This window comes from Marmota marmota, unplaced genomic scaffold, assembly GCF_001458135.2.
Source record: "Marmota marmota marmota unplaced genomic scaffold, marMar, whole genome shotgun sequence".
NCBI classification, from domain to species: domain Eukaryota; kingdom Metazoa; phylum Chordata; class Mammalia; order Rodentia; family Sciuridae; genus Marmota; species Marmota marmota.
This window is the reverse complement of record NW_025999894.1, coordinates 439,882-458,909: the sequence shown is the minus strand read 5'-3', so window position 1 is coordinate 458,909 and position 19,028 is coordinate 439,882. Positions and strand designations below refer to the sequence as shown.

The following is a 19,028-nucleotide window of genomic DNA, read 5'->3' as shown; positions in this document are numbered from 1 at the left end:
ATTTTTCTGCCTCTAGGAATTCTAAGTTATCATCAAACTTGGAGCAGTTAGAGTTTTCTTGTCCCATTTTTAGTTATTGTCATTTTCTCTTGGTTTAAACTGTTCTTTTTAAGCAATGGTTGTAACCTTCATGAAACCACTAGAAAATAAATGGTTTATAATGTACAGAAGTTTCCTTTCGGGTTAAATTTGCACGTATATACAAAAATAAATAAATAAAAAGAAAGTCCTTTGGTTTCCTCTGTCAAAAGAGGTTGTGGTTGAGATGCATGACCGAGGGGCAATGGCCCTCTTCTTTTCTGTGCCTCTCACAGCCAGTATTCTTAAGAAGCCAAAGGATACAAAGCAGAGCTGAAACAGTGTCACGTTTAATGAACAGTTTGTGGAACATTCCACGGGCAGGGGTGAGATGGCGGCATAGGAGCCTGGTCATTTGATTGGGCCTCTCCTTAAACTAAACCCTGGGTCTCCAACCACAGGCCCTACCAAACTAAATAATGTTCCAGGTCTAAATTTTTCCTGTTTCCTCAAACCTTGAGCTTCAGCTGCATATGTAGGGTTAGAATGTGGTCAGTGGGCTCTTCACAGCTTCTGAGCAGAGGGGACCACCGTGTGGTGATTGGGACCCTGGATGGTCTTGTCTTACACCCCCTGCAGGGCTGCTGCGCATCCTCTAATGGTGTGTCTCTCTCTGTGTGTATGTGTGTGTGTCCCTGCCCAACAGCGCCTGAGGCCTCGCTGTGCCCCCAGCACCGCACAGCGGCCCCGCTGGGTCAGAGTGAGGAGCTGCAGCCACTGAGCCAGCGCCACCCTTTCCTGCCGCACCTGGGGCTGGCCTCCCGCCCAAATGGCGACTGGTCCCAGCCCTGCCTCACTTGTGACCGCGCAGCCCGAGGTGGGACGGCGGTTTGCTTTTCTCCTTCCTAGAAATGCCGGGCGGCTTGCTGGGGGGTGCTTGTTGATCCAGTACAGCCAACTCTCTCTTGACTCCTGTCCTGCCTGTCTCCTCAGGAGCTCATGCTTCACCTCATCTGCTCACATGTCACTCACTTAGGAGGGGTAGGCATGGGGTGATGGCTCCTGTTCTCCCTGCGCCCCACACTCTGACAAACTGGATGGCCACTAGTAGTGGTGGATCAAACCACTTGGTTTATTGATGTGGAAATGTATGATTTAAACCTCACAGTGCTGAGCAAATACCAGATCCTCACTTAATGGTATTGGAAGCATCTTTAATGTGCTAAAAGATGCCTTGCTAAGCATCCAGTGGGCTTGTTTTTGCTTCCCAGTGAACTGCTGTCATTCCTGAAATCCCCATTATCATGGTAAACAGAGAGTTAGCTGTACTGTCAATTCTAGGTCAAGGTATTTGAAGATACTGAATTCAATGGGTAACTAAAAATGGGGCTTCTCTTTTGATTGATTAATAATGTATCCTGGTCAGAGCTCACCCTGTTGTGGGTTAAACTGGAAAGAGATTTGCATTGTCATCCACAAGAAAATGCTCTGTCTGAGTTCCCTTTACTCCCGACGGGGGTTCCCACTTGGAAAAAAAAAAAATCTCTTCTACTTAGTAGAGGGTACTGATAGCAAGCCTTTATGCACCTTCCCTGATAAGGTGGCCATGCTTTATTTAGCCCTGGAGATAGTTACTGTTCCTTCATGCCTCATTAATGCAATAGCTTGTTTGACTTGGATTGTGTGATCACTGTATTTAATTCTGGAATGTTTTCCTTCATGCCCCTGGCTTCCCCTAACAGTTTATATAGGAGTTTGGCTTTGCCATGATTTTGGCTTCTCTTAAAATGATGTTAGACAATGTAAGGAGGACTAGGTTTGTACCATCAAGAATGTCAGGATCAAAGCTTGTTTGGAAGAGTTACTCAAAGGCCCATGGGTTATAGGTCCATTTCTTCCTTATTGATTAAGGGACTGTTCTGGCAGATTCCCGCAGAACTCCATGGAGCTCCTCTGATTTTCTATGTTCTACCCATTCAATAATCAATAAGGTCTGTTTTGAGCCCTGATGATTAGTTTTTGGTTCAGCTGCCCTCTGGCTTTCCCTTTGGTCAGCTGGCTTTCTTGGGACATTTGCATACTAAGATCAGGCCTGCTGTCTCCTCTTCTGGGTACCTCCAGTCTCCTGTGTGGTTCTCTGTGTTTGGATAGTCACCCCCCAAATCTGGTGAGTTGCTCAAGGTATATAGCCCATGGGATGTCTCCTCTTCTTCATCTCTGGTAAGAATTAAAGATAAAAATGAGTATGTTTTTCTTTTTCATGCGCCAGATGAATTTTGGGCAAAAAGTGTTATGTGGAATTGCAGTCCATCCTTAACTGTTTGGTTCTGTCCACATCTCTCACCTACCTTGTCACGGGTGGGGGATGGGGCCTTGTCCCATGTTTCTTTTCTGTTCTCTTTTGGAGCCTCCTAAAGTGTTGAGAGTAAGGTAGGTGCTTAAGATATGTGTACTTATGAATTTCCTTGGAGCACATCCACTTGAAGTCTAGCAGTGGAGAAGTCAGAGTAATACAAACTATTCAGAAAAAGGTCTTATGAAAAACAGGGGATTTGACTCTGGATTTGTGAGGGGTATAGGAGCAGAGGAGGCAGATTGCTGAGAAGCCCACCTTGTACTACAGCCACAGCTGGAAGGCCTCTCAAGCCTTGGATTGTTACCCTAATGGACGGTGATGTGATGGTGTTTGAGGACAGCTTTCTTTAGCCAGATCTCATTTCATCCTCCCTGTCCTTCACTGCCCTCACACATCTGTAGATCTGACCTTGGAAATCTCTCAAATTCTGTCCCTCAATCTCATTCCTTGGCCTCAGTCCAGTGTAGCCTTCTAAGTGGTTTCCTTGCCCCCCTTCCCCCCAATCCATCCCTCATTTTTATAAATGATACTCTGAGGTTGTGTGGTTGTGCATGCCTATAAAGCCAGGAGCTTGGGAGACTGAGACAAGAGGATTGAAAGTTTGAGGCCAATCTCAGCAACTTAATGAGACCCTGTCTCAAAAAAGGAAAAAGAAAAAAAGGACTGGGGATGAAACTCAGTGTAAAATGCTCTAAGTTCAGTCCCCAGTACCAAAAATAAGCAAACAAGCAAGCAAATAAATAAATACTACTCTGGCCCTGGGGCCAGATGCCCCTTTACATGCTGGGTTCCCTGCAGGATCATCTCTAAGCTTTTGCTGTGGCAGACAAAGCCTTCCCTGGTAAACTGCGGTCACTGTCCTTCAGCTCTGCCTATTCAACTCCCCAAGTCTGTGCAGGTCCTTGTCTTCCCACAGAAGCACCTCAGACCTCAGGTTTACTTGAACACAAGGCTTTGTGTTCTGTCTTTCTGCTGGCCAACCCTGCACTCTGGCCCCAACATTCTTTCATTGCAATGTTTATTGCATTTCCATTCTGCCAGGCACCATGTGCCAAGCACAGAGCAGAGCCCCTAGCCCCTAATGGCACTTACATGGTAATGGAAAAGAAAACACAACATAAATAAATTAAATAGCCTATTACATGATGATGCATGCTTGGAAAATAGCAAAAGCAAACAAACACCCCCCCCCCCCCAAACAAACAAAAAACAGCAATAAAAAAACTCTGGGAATGTTTTAAAGTTTTTATGGGGAGCAGGGAAGATAGTTTGCAGTATGCACAAGCATTGAAGGAGGAGGAGTTAGCTTTGTGGAAGAACATTGGGGAAGGGGGGCAGCAGTGCAAAAGCCTTGAGGCAGAAGTGTACTCAGGGTATTTAAGAACAGGAAGGTAGCCATGGAGACAACCTGAGTAAGGGAGAGTGGTGGATTGGTGGTGGATTGGGTCAGGATAGACCCTGGCCCTCAGGCCTGCAGGGAGTGTAGTAGGGTGGGGCCTCTCTAACTACCACTGCAGTGCTTACCAAGTGATTACATTGGTAGGAAACATTCCTTAAATTCTCAGTCCATTTCAGCTTAGGATTTTTTTTTGTGTGTGTGTTATTGTTTGTATATTGTAGCAATGTCAAGTGGCTATAAAATTGCTAAATACTTTCACTGTACTTTCCTTGTCACAGACCACATAGTCCAGCTTGGTGGACTGATATGGGGCCTTTAAGAGTCTACTACATCAGGAGCCAGGGGAGGGCTTTGAAACTCAGGGAGGCTTGGTCTGAATTGAGTGACAAGGTTTAGGAGTGTCCCTCTAGCGGGGTGTGTGGCAGGGCAACTGTAGGAGATTGGTAAGGAGGTCACTGGCCTCATCCATGTGGGAGATGATGGTGCCTATAGTCCAGTGGATGGCAGAAGTCTGGGAAGTGTTCAGGCCTTGGGTATGTTATAAAGAATATCCAAGAGGACTTGCTGGGGGCAGCTCTGAGACCCTTGGACAGAGTGTCTGGGAGTAAAGATGGCTGTGGTTGTGGCAGGTTTTTTTGTGGGGGAGGGGGGCTGGCATAGGGAGAAATATGCTGAAGTGTCTTCTTCTTCTTCTTCTTTTTTTAAGAATTTATTTTAGTTGTAGATGGGCACAATACCTTTATTGTATTTATTTATATTTTATATGGTGCTGAGGATTGAACCAGTGCCTCACACGTGCTAGGCAAGCACTTTACCACTGAGTCACCACCCCAGTCCCTTGAAGTATCTTCTTAAGATGCAAGAGGAGATGGCAGGAGGCTTAGGGTTTGGTAGAAAATTCTGGGATGGAGATGCAGGTAGGGAGTTATTGGTACTTGAATGGTGTTTCTGGTCTTTAGCTCTTTGGCCACTTCTGGCACTCATGTTTACTTGAAGGCTTAGGGTGCACTGGCCTCAGCTTGCCTATGTTGGGTGCCCCTCACACATGATTCTGGTATGCAGTTGGTTTTTCAGGATGTGTGCAGAGGAGGCTACTCAGGCCTAGAGAGTTGAAGGGATTTGTCCAAGATCACAGAGATGGCATCTGGCTTGAACTGGAGCCTGGCTGTGAACAATACACCTGTTCCCCACCCATGGTTCTGGCTACCCTCTCATGTTCTGTAGGACTGGCCATAGCACTCAGCAGGCCATGAAGAAGTTGTGGAAGTTCTTGTGGTAGTAGGAACCTACCTCAAAGACGGTAGAGCTGAATGGAGGAATCTTTCCTGTGAGTCAAGATGAAGGCTTGGGGAGAAAAAAGATCTCTGCTATTTCTGATTAAGAATGCTGTCAAGTCAGAGATCGCTTCCTCCTCCTGCCTGTCTTGGCTTCTGCTAAAAACTGGTAGAATGAAGCAGAGCCCAGCTTGATAATTGCATCCCCCTTTGGCTGGGCTCCCTGAGTCATTCTCTGGAGCCAAGAGCCACAGTTGTCCGGATGCATCAGGAACCAGCCTAATGCTTTGGAGTTTTTGGTGGGAGTTTTAACCTCCAGCATTCCTGTTCTTTAAAAGGGTAAAGAAAAGATAAAGGCCGGGTGTGGTGGTACTTGCTTATAATCTCAGTGACTCCAGAGGCTGAGTTATGGGTGTCACAAATTGGAGACCTCAGCAACTTGGAAAGGCCTTAAGCAACTTAGCAAGAAGCAAAATAAAAAGGACTAGCTGGTCATGGTGGCACATGCCTGTAATCCCAGAGGCTTGGGAGCCTGAGGCAAGAGGATCTCAAGTTCAAAGCCAGCCTCAGCAACTTGGAGGCACTAAGCAACTCAGTGAGACTCTGTCTGTAGATTAAAAAAAAAAAATTATATATATATATAAAATAGGGCTGGGGATGTGGCTCAGTGGTCGAGTGTCCCCTGAGTTCAGTCTCCAGCCACCCCCCTTCCCAAAAACAACAAACAAATAGGACTGAGGATGTAGCTCAGTGGTAAAGCACCTCTGGATTTGTACCAGGTACCAAAAAAAAAGTAGAAATCCTTATTGTCCTAGAGTGAACCAGAACAGCTTGAAATCCTACAATCAAAGTGATGATGGTGGGCTTTGCCCCATGTGGGAATTGCCACCTGCTTCTTGTCATCTGGAAATTGTGTGACAGCCCCTTCTGTCTGGGGTGATGCTTTTGGCACTCTAGCTGGTGCATTCAGCCAGCTGTGTGTTTCTGGTGTTGTAGGGAAATGTCAGGGAATCTTTCAGACCCTCGGGCTCCTCATGCCAAGGCTGCACCCCTCACACCTCCCGGCAGTACTTACCAAGTGATTACTGGAGATTATGGTCATTTAATGTATTTGCCCTGCTTCACTTCAGAAAGATTTGAGTTGGCTTATAAAACACATTCAGTGCCATAGGATTAAATACATACCAGAAGAAAGTGGGGCAAAAGATAAAAAAATATGTATATATAATAGGGCTGGGGATGTGGCTCAGTGGTCGAGTGCCCCCTGAGTTCAGTCTCCAGCCACCTCCCTCCCCCAAAACAAACCGATAGGACTGAGGATGTAGCTCAGTGGTAAAGCACCTCTGGATTTGTTCCCTGGTACAAAAAAAAAAAAAAAAAGAAAGAAAGAAAGAAAGAAGAAGAAATCCTTATTGTCCTAACAGCCTGAAACAAGGTGAGAAAATAAAACAGCTAGAGTCATACACAGTTGTTAGAAATGGATCCAAATTTGACTTTGAACTTCTTAGCCACAAACACCAAAGAGGACATATTCTCTGTGGTTTCTGGACAAGTGTTCAGGGTCTAGATGGAGGTATAGGAGGGCAGGTGTTTACTGTGCAGGTGGGAGGGGCAGGGTCTGAGCAGCCCCTCAGGACAGCATGCATAGCGGCTGTGATGGGTATTTTCCTCTGGTTGCCCCAAATCTGCTGCCCTTGCATCCAGACCTGAGCCTGGAGTCTTGCAGTCTGTGTCTTACTCTTTGGTGGCTTGATAGGAATGCCAAGGGGATTTCCACATCTCTCTGAGAGTGGAAGGGTGGCATGGCCATTGTGTTTCTTCCATGGTGAACAGCTGTTCTTAAACCCCATAGGAAGTACCTTTGGAGAATCTGAAGGCTTCTTGTACAGTGTTTCGTGTGTGTGTGTGTATGGCAAGTCTCCAGGGGCAGCAGGTCCTCTGACATCCTGGTATCTACCTGTTGGTGAAACTCTGGGAGTAGAGCTGGAGCTTGTTCACATACAAGAGTGCTCAGTAAGTAGGTATATGAGAAAGGAAGTCTTATATAGGCCTGTTGTTGAAAAACCTGAGGATATGGGAAAAAAAGCATAGTAATTGTTAGAAAAACCCAGCCAGCATATCCCTCAGATGTGCTCCCGAGGTGGATCTTGGAAGGAGTCTGGGCCAGTCCAGGGATCGGAGGAGAGAGGAAGGGTGGATAGAGAAGCTCCAAGGTAAGGGCTGAGGGTAGAGAGGAACATGGAACTGAGAAGCAGTAGGTGGTACCAGCCAGGAAGAGGGACAGCTGCCAGTGGGAAAGGTACCTAGACTTCAGGGTCCTTTGGGAATGGACCAGAAATATGGTGGGAATTGAGACTCATTTGACATTCATTTTGTTGGAATAAATGTGCTGGGAGTCCTGCATCTTCTGGAGCAGGTAGTCCTGGGGTAGAGGCGGGGCAGGGCATCGTTGTGCTATAAAGATTTGATCTCTTCAAGTGGAAAATGGAATCACAGAGGATGCTGGTCAGTAACATGTATATGCCCTTGAGGTAATGGTTTTATTGATACATCTATCCATACATCAGATACAAAATGCTAATTTTTACCACAAGGGCTTGGGCCTTAAGTGGGACTTGAATGTGTGATGTTGTGAGTTGCTGAGTCATCATTTCCTGAGAGCCAGAAGGCCCTTGGATCACCTTTGCCTGGGCCTCTCTTTTCCCTCAGGAAGAGTCCATTCACACCCTTCCTTAAGGCGGCAGAGAGAGCAGGTGTGGTTAATGCAGAAACTCAGATGAAATCACTTCCATAACCACTAAGTCTAAAGTGATAAAAGCCAGAATTTCAACTGGGGTTTTGGAGAATACCAGTTCCCTTTCCTTTCATTACATTTAAAAAAAAAATTTCTACAAAATAGGGAGATTAATATATATCTGTTAAAATTTCAGGATTGTGGGCTGGGGATGTGGCTCAACTGTTGGCGCGCTCGCCTCGCGTGCGTGCGGCCCGTGTTCGATCCTCAGCACCACATACCAACAAAGATGTTGTGTCCGCTGAGAACTGAAAAGTAAATATTAAAAAAATTCTCTCTCTCTCTCTCTCTTTAAAAAAAAAAGAAAAAAAATTTCAGGATTGTGGTCTATCTCATGTAATGCTTTTATTTCTTGTTTTTATAGTTTTTTAAGAGCTGGAGTACAATTTAAACTGCTTCTTAATCTGGACCTAGAGTTTATGGTGCTCTCTAATGGTCAGAGGATGGCATTATTTTCAGTTAAAACATGGCCATCAAAATTGCAGATTGGGTATTATTAATAATATGATTGACATTGACTTGTTCCATGGAAAATTGAAATCATTGATATAATATTCATCTACATTTCTTCTAAGCATTCTTTGTAGTATAGGTAACAAACCATTGTTAATAAACTGAATAAGTATGGTAGGGAATAAGGAAGTATTTTTAGCCAGTGGACAACATGGTCACACAGCCCCTGACTGCCATGGACTTGGCAGAGTAGCAGTTTTGCTAGTAGTAAATTTAAAAAAAAAAAAAAAAATTTGTTTTAGATGTAGATGGACACAATAACTTTATTTATTTTTATGTAGTACCGAGGATCGAACCCAGTGCCTCATAGCGCAAGTCTCGCGCTCTACCACTGAGCCACAACCCCAGCCCCAGCTAGAAGTAAATTTTAAGAGAATATTTACAGTTATGTGAATAAAAATAGGAGGGAAATTGTAAAGACAGATTTCTTTTTGCATGCATAGGTAGGTCATATTTTGAATATAATAAAATTTGAATATAATCTCTCATGTTTTCCTCTGTTAATGTCTTCAGAGTGCTTTTCACTGTTTTAAATTATCTCGTTAATTTTGTTTTCTGTCTCCTGCACAAGCTGACTGTTGAAGTGGGACCCTGCATGCCCATGCTGTACCTTTAGCATCCCAGCATCGTGCCTGAGCCAGAGAGGTGCTTAGTAAATACATCCTGAATGATGACTGCAAATAAATCTTAGTTGTTTTCTTTTTTTGTGGTGATCCTTTTATATGCTATGCTTATTTCTGTTGCTGTAAGTCCCAGGCATGAGTGTTATTCTTTTGAAAATGCATTTAAGAGCTTTTCCAGAAATACAGAAACATTTTCTATACAGACATATACTGGTTAATGACAGACCACATGTATGATAGTGGACCTGTAGATTATAATGGAGCTGAAAAATTTCTATCATCTAGTATATTTTGTTTCTTTTTAACTTTGTGCTGGAGATTGAATCCAGTGCCCTGCACCTGCTAAGCATGCACCCTGCTACTGAGGTATACCCTGCCCTCACCTAGTGTCTTTGCCAGGTCCTTTCTATACTTAGGTATGTTTAGGTGTACAAATACTTATGCTGCGTTTCAGTTGCCTACAGTGTTCAGTACAGAAACATACTGTACAGGTTTGTTGCTGAGGAACAGTAGCCCATGTAGCTGAGGTGTGGATAGGGCTGTACCATCCATCCGGGTTTGTGTAAGTTCACTCTGTGATGCCAACATGGGGATACATCTCTCAGAAGGTGTTCCCATAGTTGAGTAGTACACTGCCATATTTGTGTGGTTTTTAAGTGCTTTAAGTTTGAGTGCAGCACCCCTGCACGTTTTGTACTTATTATCATCTAGGAATAAAAATACTGTTCTTTATTTTGCCCTTCCTTTTTTCCCTATACTACTGGCTCTCAAGTTGGCTGCCCAGGAGCTTTTAAATGGTTCCGAAGCATGAACCTCACCTCTGGCTACACCTTTCAAATCAGACTTACCTCCCACGCCCATCACAGTGGCAGGTGACTACAGTGTTCCACTGAGGCTTTGGAAAATAGCTCCAGAGATAGAGTCCATGTCATGCCATATTTAGTTGGAGCAGTCTTCCTCGCCTCTCACTTCAGCTTAGGACCATTTCAAAAAGTTTTAGGCTGCAGACAATATTCAATTCTCAGCAGCTTGGAGATTGGCATTACAAATTGGAGTCAGCCCTCTTGCTGACTCCTAATGAGAGCTCAGCCCAGCACCCTTAAAATGTATTCACCCAGTTACCACCTCTTCATTTCTAACTGGTAAGCCTGGTGTGGACATGAAGTAATTCTCACTTTTCATTATAAAATTAATGTACGTGCATTCATGATAGTGTAGAAAAATCAGGGAAAAAATACAAAGTATCCTTGTAATCTTATTACATAGGCAGCTGCTATTACTTGTTGGTGTATTTTTTTCTAAGCATATTCTTTTTTTTTTTTGGTACCAGGGATTGAATTCAGGGGCACTGAACCACTGAACAGCCCCAGTCCTTTTTTGTATTTTATTTAGAGACAGGGTCTTACTGAGTTGCCTAGTGCCTTGCTTTTTGCTGAGGTTTGCTTTGAACTCGTGATCCCCCCTGCTTCAGCCTCCTGAGAGGCTGGGATTACAGGAGAGCACAACCACACCCAGCTTTTGTATTTTATTTAAAGACAGGGTCTCACTGAGTTGCTTAACACATCACTTTTGCTAAGGTTGGCTTTGAACTCACCATCCTCTGGCCTCAGCCTCCCGAGTGAGCTGCTGGGATTACAGGTGTGTGCCACGGTGTCTGCGCCAGGCCTGAGCCTGTTCTTTTCTACCCTTGCTGTTGCACTGTAACTTTGCATCCCTGCTTTTTGTCTCATGACATTGTAACAGAAGCATTTTTTTTTCTGTTTCCTACATAACCCTGTAAACATTTTTTCCCCATATTCTATTATGTGTTCAATTTGATGATATTGCATTTCTTTATTGCAATTTTTAAAATTTGTTCTAATTAGTTATACATGACAGTAGAATCCACTTTGACACATCATACATAAATGGAGCATAACTTCTCATTCTTCTGGTTGTATGTGATGTAGAATCACACTGGTCAACTTACAGTAGCTGAACTATGGAACTAACCTATGTGTCCCTCAATAGATGAATGGATAAAGAAAATGTGGTATATATACACAATGGAATATTACTCAGCCTTGAAGAAGAATGAAATGATGGCATCTGCTGGTAAATGGATGGAGCTTGACAATATCATGTTATGTGAAATAAGCCATCCCCCAAAAAACCCAAAGGCCAAAAAATGTTTTCTCTGATATGTGGATGTTAATTCACAATAGTGGGGGTGGCTAGGGAAGAATTGAGTTACTTTGGATTTGGAAAGGAGTGAAGGGAGGGGAGGGGGTCTGGGGATAGGAAAGACAGTAGAATGAATCCAACATCATTACCCTGTGAACATTTTACAGCTGCACACAATGTATATACAAGCACATCATTTTTGCTAAGGTTGGCTTATCCACCCCCAGTGGACACCAAAACCTATAGATGCTTAAGTCCCTTATATAAATGGCATAGTATTTGCATGTAACCTATGCACATACTTCCGTGTACTTCAAATCAACTCCAGATGACTTATAACACCTAATAGGATATAAATGTTATTTATATAGTTGTTTTACTTTATTGTTTAGAGAATTATGACAAGAAAGAAAGTCTGTACAATTTCTTTTTCCGAAATTTCCAATCTAAGTTTGGTTGAATCCACTGATGGGGAACCTGTGGATGCAGAATGCCAGCTGTATTCCACTGGGTGAAGGTTCCTAACTTGTCCTTGCTCTGATGTGCAAATGTTGGTCACTCCTCATGTTCATACTAGACAGCAGGTTTCAGTGATAGGGTCCCAGGTGCCTGAACTGTAACCCAGGGCTTTTGGGAGCTTCCAGGTTGCAGGGGTTTTTTTTTTTGTTTGTTTGTTTTTTGTTTTTTTAAATACTGGGGATTGAACCTAAGGACATTAATCACTGAGCCACATCCCCAGCCCTTTTTATTTTATTTTCACACAGGTTCTCACTGTGTTACTTAGAGCCTCACTAAGTTTCTGAGACTGGCCTTGAACTTTTGATCCTCTTGCCTTAGTCTGCTGAGCTGCTGGGATTACAGGTGTGTGCCTCCATGTCCGGACTAGGCTGTGCAGTTTTGTCATACCCATCAGCTAGCAGGTCCTGAATCTGGAGAAGAACCAAAGGCCAGGTCAGGGTCTGCACCCCTAAAATCAGCTGTACTGACCCATCTGAACAACAGTTTGGAAGAGTGTTCTACAAAAACAAATCTAAAATGTATATTACACAGATAAAATGACAGTATTTGTGTTATTTTTAAAGGACATTTCCCAAAATATTAATTTGGGTTTTTCAGGGCCACCCCTAAGCTTTTTAAAAATTTTATTGTTTCATTTTTGTGGAACTGGGGATTGGACCCAGGGAGTGTTCTATCACTGAGGTACATCCCCCAGCTTTCTATTTCAAGATACAGTCTTACTATGTTGCCCAGGCTGGCCTCAAACTTGCAATCTTTCTGCCTCAACCTCCTGAGTAACTGGGATTACAGGTGTGTTCCACTATGCTTGGCTCCAGCTCTAAGCTTTGAGGGGCTTGCAGCTGGTAATTGAAATCTTACCTTGGGGTTTGCAGCGGGTAACAGATCTTGCCTTGGGTGGACTCAGTGTAGGCCAGGCAGGCAATCAATAGTGTACTCAGGTGCCCAGGGCTACTGGAAGACACCTGCCAGAGCTCAGCCCCAGCCCAGGTCAGCCTTTGGTTCTTCTCCAGATTCAGCCTAGGGCTGTGTGGGATATTGGGACAGGTGGTGCAGAATGTCTGCAACCACTGAGCTGTTCTCACCCTTGTCTCTGTGTGTGTGTGTGTGTGTGTAAGTGGGGGATCAAATCCAAGGCCTCATGTATGCTAGGCAAGTACTCTATCACTGAGCTACCCAGCCTTTTTTATTTTGTTTTGAGATGGAGTCTTCCTAAATTGCCTGGGCTGGCCTTGGACTTGAAATTCTCCTGCCTCTGTTTCCTGAGTAGTTGGGAATATAGACATGCACCACAACATCTAGCTTTAAGGATTCTTCTAATTATTTCTTCTATGTAGAATTCTTATCAGTGAAATTAATGGGAGAAGTATATAAACAAAATTCTTTCTTGAAATATTGCAAATGCTTTCTTAGTAGATTATGTCTCCAGTAGCAGATGGGAGTGCTTATTGACTGTCCCAGAACCCACAGTGGATACTATAATTTTTAATAATTTTTAAAATTTTAATTAATTACTTAATTTTGGTATTGGGAATTGAACCCAGGATTGCTTCACCACTGAGCTACATCCCCAGTTCTTCTTATTTTTTATTTTGAAATAGGGTCTCACAAGGTTGCTGAGGGTCTCACTGCGTTGCTGAGGCTGACCTTGAACTTGTGATCCTCCTGCTTCAGCCTCCTGTGTCACTGAGATTACAGGTGTGTGTCACCATGCCTGGCTAAGTACTATAATTTAAAAAATGATTACCATTTTAATAGATGGAAATTATTATCAAAATAAAAAAACCCTGATTTTAAAAAATGAATTTCCTGTTTTGAAGTCCAGGTTGAATATCCCTTATCCAAATGCATCAGACCTAACTCTAAACATGAAACTCATTTATAAAAATATTTCATAGACACCTTATATACATAGCCCAAAGGTAATTCTGTACAGTATTTTTTGTGCACCTGTGTTTTTGACCAGGACCTGTCTGTCTCCTATGAGGTCAGATGTGAAAATTTCCACTTGGGGCCTAATGTCAGTGCTCAGAATGTTTTGGATTTTAGAGTTTTGGATTTGGAACGCTCAACCTATATTACTCTAAGAAAGTGCTATAGGCATTTAATTTCTTTAAGATTATGATTGTAGTTAAAAAAAAAAAAAGAGAGAGATAAGTTGTGTTGTTGAAGTTCTTGCTGCACCTGATGTGTGTTCATAAGCTTGGGTGCCTATTCTTGCTTAGTGCTGAATATGCCCAGTGACCCTTTTCCCACCCTGGCTCCTATCAGGAGAGCTGGGCCCCTAAGGCAAGGCATGAAGGGTCTCTTTTCCCTGCCACTGGTTCCCAGCCACCATGAGGCCCATATCCCAGCGCGCCACCCAAGGAGGTACACACTGTGCCTTTGTTACTTTTACTGTGGACAGAAGCCATAGCATAGAGACCCTTGGGTAATGAGCACTGAGAAAAAGTGCTTGATGTTTTGGACAAGCCCTTCCTTTCCTACCCAACAAGCTGGTGATCTGTAAGGGAGAGAGTTTAATCTGTAGCTCAGAGAGAACAGCACAGACTTGCTTTTTATTCAGACTGAGGATGGGTTTTGAATCATGCAGACATTAGGATTGCCTTTTGTCTCTGGTCTCCCCTCCCCCGTCTCCCTCACACTGGGGACTAAACGTGGCCATTGTTTAGGATCTGCCTTTTTTCTCCTGGGGTTTCAGCTTTCTTGTCTATAAACTGAGGTGGCAGTACCAACATCCCAGGGTAGTAATGCGAAAGTAACAGCCATTATTAGTTTTCAGCAGAAACTAAACTTGAAGTTCAGCTGATAGACAGTTGGGTGCTGCTCTGTGCAGGAACGAGTCAGTGCAGCCCCTGCCTTCTCAGAGCTGACAGTCATGTGGGAAGGTGGGTGTCTGGGGGCAGTGTGAAATGCACAGTTGGAAATGAAGACTACAGAGCTATCACTGCATGGGCACCAGCCAGCCAACCCTCCAAGCCCACCAGGGCCTATGCCAGTGGTGACTACAGCTGATGACCTCCTGCCCTGTGGAGGCCCTGGTCTGGTGAGAGACCATCTTAGTAGCACAGCCAGAGAAGGTAACAATGGAGGTGGCATTTAGGGATTTTAGGGATGAGGATGTGCTTCTCTTTCCCATTGTGGGACCATCATGAGAATATATAGTCTTAAGGAAGCGGCCCAGGCAGGCACAGGGCTCAAGGCAGGAAAGAGCATAGTGTGACAGGTGTTTGGGGAGCATGGGAAGGTAACCATGAGGTGGGCAGCTATAGTTCTTTTTTTTTTTTTTTTTTGATATTTATTTATTTTTTAGTTTTCAGCGGACACAACATCTTTGTATGTGGTGCTGAGGATCGAACCTGGGCCGCACTCATGCCAGGCGAGCGCACTACCGCTTGAGCCACATCCCCAACCCCATGGGCAGCTATAGTTCTGGCGCCAGGGGACAAGACAGTCTGTTCCCTGCATGTCAAGGATGCTCATAACAGTATGAGACAGTGGGAACGCCTTGAGGTGAATATTGGAAAGGACTTTGGTTGCCTTCTTAGGTCTGCTTTGACAAAATTCCACTTAAGTGTAGCCTGATATAACAGAAATGGATTATCTCACTGTTCTGGAGGCTGGAAGTCCAAGATCAAGGTATCAGCAGGGTCACCCCTTCTTTCCTTCCTAGCTTCTGGTGGTGGCTGGTGCATCACTCCTGTCTCTGCCTTCATCGCCTGTGGCATCCTCCCCTCATTGTCTGCACCTCTGTGTCTCTTAGAAGGATACCAATCCTACAGAATATAGGATCTACTCTGCTTCATTGTAGCCTCATTTTAACTAATTACACTGGCAACAACCCTGTTTACAAATTGGTTCATGTTCTGAGGTACTGGGAGTCAGGACTTCAACATATTTTCCGTGGGAGACCCAGTTCTGCCCCCCAAAACATGGTCAGAAGCAAGCGCTTTAAGTGCTGAGTCGGCTCCATACAGTAGCACTACATGGAGCAGACTACTGGACCAAGAACTGAGCTGGACCAGGCAGGACTCTGGACAGTCTCTTGTGGGCTTGCTCGACCATTTGTTCAGACCATTTGCAGGTATTGGGGGAATCTCAATTAAATGTATCCAGCTTCCTGTTGCAACTCCTTAAAAGCCACTTCTGGCCCAGGCTCTCATTACTGCCCCCAAAACTAGTCAGATGGCATTGCTGCTCTGCTTAGAGCCTCCAACAGCCCCTCTGAAGGTGGAAGCTCCCAGACTCTTCCCTCATGTGCCCTGGGGATCCCTCTGCTTACACCAGAGTCAGAGCAGAAGTACCCCTACCCCTTGACCCCCAGGTCTCTGTCTCGGAGTCTTCTCCTAGACTTTCTCCCCGGCTGCTGCTTCTTCTCTTTTGCTTTGTTTTTTGTTTGTTTCTGATCTTGCCTTACTGGAACACAAGCCTCATGGGAACAGGGCCTTTCTTCAGGCTTGAGGAGGGTCTGGCATGGTGTAGTATACCTCAGTGGCACCAACTTGAGGGCCTTAAATCTCCTTCAGGGTGCTGGAAACAGGTGTGGGATTCAGGTCTTAAAATTTGGCTTTGAGTTCTTATTCTGCCACTGGTCAGCTATGTGCAAGCCATTTTATCCTTTTGAACCCTAGTTTCTTCATCTGTAAAAAGGGTTGATAGGGGGTAGGGCTGGGGGTGTTGCTCAGTGGTAGAGCATGTACTTAGCGTGCATGAGGCCCAGGGTTCTATTCCTAAAACTACCAAAAAAGACAAAAACAAAACACAACAAAAAACCCCAAGAGTGAGCCTTTCAGGGTCAGACTCCATTGCTCCCCAGCTGGGTAACTTTGGGCAAGTCACTGGCCCCTAAGCCTCAGCCCTGGTCTGTATAGAGTGAGAGTTCAGTAAGAGAACCATGAACATTGTAGGAATGTCACTTGCTTTTCACATAGTAATTTATTTGATCCTCACAATAACCCCAGGAGATGGGTACTCTGTCTCCATTCTGCAGATGAGAAAACTGAGGCACAGAGAATTTAATCTCCTAGACCAAATGTTAAGAAGTAGCAGAGCCCAGATCCAAACCCAGGTGTTGGGGCCTGAGCATCCCCACTCAACTACCATGCTAATAAGTACTATCTCTGACAGTGCTCAGCCTAGGTCAGATCTGAGGAGGAAATGCAGAACACAGATAAGGGAATCACATCTATGGCCTGGATTATAGTCATTTCTGCACTTCACTGGAACAGTCCTAAAGCAGTGTTGTGATGTCTCCTGATTGGCAGCTCTCCTACCACTGAAGAATAGATGCAGTTCCTTCTATGTGAGTGAATGTCAGGAATGGAAGTGCACCCCACCCATCCACATACAGAGCATGTGGTAAAAAGCTGTTCTGGAATCACAGGAAAATGAATAGATGCTTCCTGTGGGCAGCGCTGTGGGTGCAGGGTGAGAGGAGCGGCCCTCATTGCCTTTTATGCTGAAGTATTAAAAAATAAGTTATGGGCATCGTCACTCCCCACCCATAAAATTTGAGGATGTGTCTATTCCAGAAGAGTCACAAAATCACTTCACACCTCAAAGAGTCAGGAATTGGTAATATCCTACTCCCCAGGCCAAATTTAGATCTCGTAGTTGTCCTTAAAGTGTCTTGCCACTGGTTTGCCCAAAGCAAGAACACCTAGGGTTATGAGTTTCTCAGTTGTCCTGCCTCTTCAGCTCATCCTAGTTTTTTCAGGGCCCTGACAGGCTTATGGTCTAGTCCTGGCCTGAGTCTCTGTCTGCTGCCTTTTGCCTTGCTTAGTTTGATTCTCACCCTGAACTTCCTGTGATCTGGAAATCAGATATAGAGCCTTAATTCCACTCACATCAGCATTTTGCTGGGGCAGCCCTAGGTGGTGATGTGACATCACCTGATAGGCAGCCATCCTACCACTGGGGGTCCTGGGTTGGCCACATGGCAGGAGGCGGTCATGGCCTGTCCCTTTGTTGTAACTTACATCTGCCCTACAGCTAGACACTGATCTGGCTGGGTCCAGCTTTAGGGTGCTTCTCATTTTATACCTCCTTGGTTTTTTCCCCATGTATTTATATTCCTCCTCCTCCTTTTTCTTTCTTTCTTTTTTTTTTAATTTAATGTTACTGGGGGTAGGCAGTAACATTATTTTCTCATATCTCTTTTAATTAAAAGCAATCCTTTCCGCTCCTCCCTGTGATTAGACAAAGTGAGGGCTCTGGAAGATCCCCTGTGTTTAGAAGCCTCAGCTCAGGCAAGAGCTGCTGGATGGGAGTATCCTCAGTGGCTGAAGTCATCACTGACTTAGGAGTAACATGGGGATCACAGGAAGATGTCACAACATTGAGGAAGACTGAGTATGGATTCCCCTGCAGTTCAGTAATGAGGAAGGAATTTGGACTGGAGACTGGTTCATCCAATGGAGGAAGCTGGTCCTGGGTTCAATATGGGCTCCTCCTTCCCTTCCTCTAAGGGACACCATCCACGCAGAAAGAGAAGGTCAGAGACCAGCCAGGCTAGAGCCCAAATTGTTCCCATAGAGGCCAGGAAGGCAGGTTTTCTGCTGTGTGAGGTGGAATATGTGGGTGCCTGACAGTGCTCTGGATCCTGGGTTGGAGAAGAGGGTACCAGCTTGGGGTAAACTTCAGATCCTGGGGAAAGGTCTAGCTGGGTCCTGAGTACTCCTAACCCCTCCCATAAACAGTGTTGGTCTCTATTTCACAGAAGTAGGAGCAGAAGCTCAGAGAGGTCAGCCATTTGGATGTGGTTCCACTGTTGGTCAATGGTAGAAACAAGATTTGTCCAGATAGTACTCTTTCTACTAGCTGGTCTTTCCCCAGCTAACATGCATGGGGGCAGAAGGGATTTCAGCATCACTTGGACACACATGGATCTTCTTGGGTCTTTGAGGCCTGACAACCTTGCAGTCTTGCCCCAAACACCTGTGTGCCTACCATCACCAGACCAAACCCAGAACACACAGGGTCAGGTCCCTTCCTCTGCCTCCCCTGGGGTCTGTGTGAGGCTCACAGAGTCATGCTGGGGACCTCACAGCTCCTGTCCCACACACAGTATCTGTTCCCTTTATTTAATATTATGTGAGTGGCTTCAGTACTTTCTAGGAAAATTGCAAAATATAGCTGATAAGAAGCGATTTCCTGTTTTTTTTTTTTTTTCAATCAATTTGACTTCACTTCTTTCAAAAGTACCTGAAGTTAGCCAACTGAATCATCTTTAGTACGAAATCTCTTGACTTCAGTTTTAGGAGCACATGAGGGAAAGGAAAACCTTCCCACAGCACAGGGTACAGGCACCCAGGTCCCACCTGGGTATCCTGGGATTAGGCAGGGTGGAATTGAATCTGGGAGATCCTGGCCC

General features: G+C 44.7%; 2 protein-coding genes across 5 annotated transcripts in view; both read left to right on the top strand.

Annotated features, from left to right (window-relative positions):
* LOC107157133 (multidrug and toxin extrusion protein 1) overlaps positions 1–19,028 on the top strand; it is a 612,661-nt gene that overhangs the window by 364,487 nt on the left and 229,146 nt on the right. The gene's annotated exons all lie outside the window — the stretch shown is intronic.
* Epn2 (epsin 2) overlaps positions 1–19,028 on the top strand; it is a 96,120-nt gene that overhangs the window by 49,709 nt on the left and 27,383 nt on the right. For 3 of the 4 annotated variants that reach the window (XM_048796044.1, XM_048796053.1, XM_048796038.1), the window contains exon 4: positions 725–895. The exons of the other annotated variant lie outside the window; for it this stretch is intronic. In XM_048796044.1, the coding sequence (XP_048652001.1) occupies positions 725–895 (171 nt within the window). The remainder of the gene's footprint in view (positions 1–724; positions 896–19,028) is intronic. 4 annotated transcript variants of the gene reach the window in all.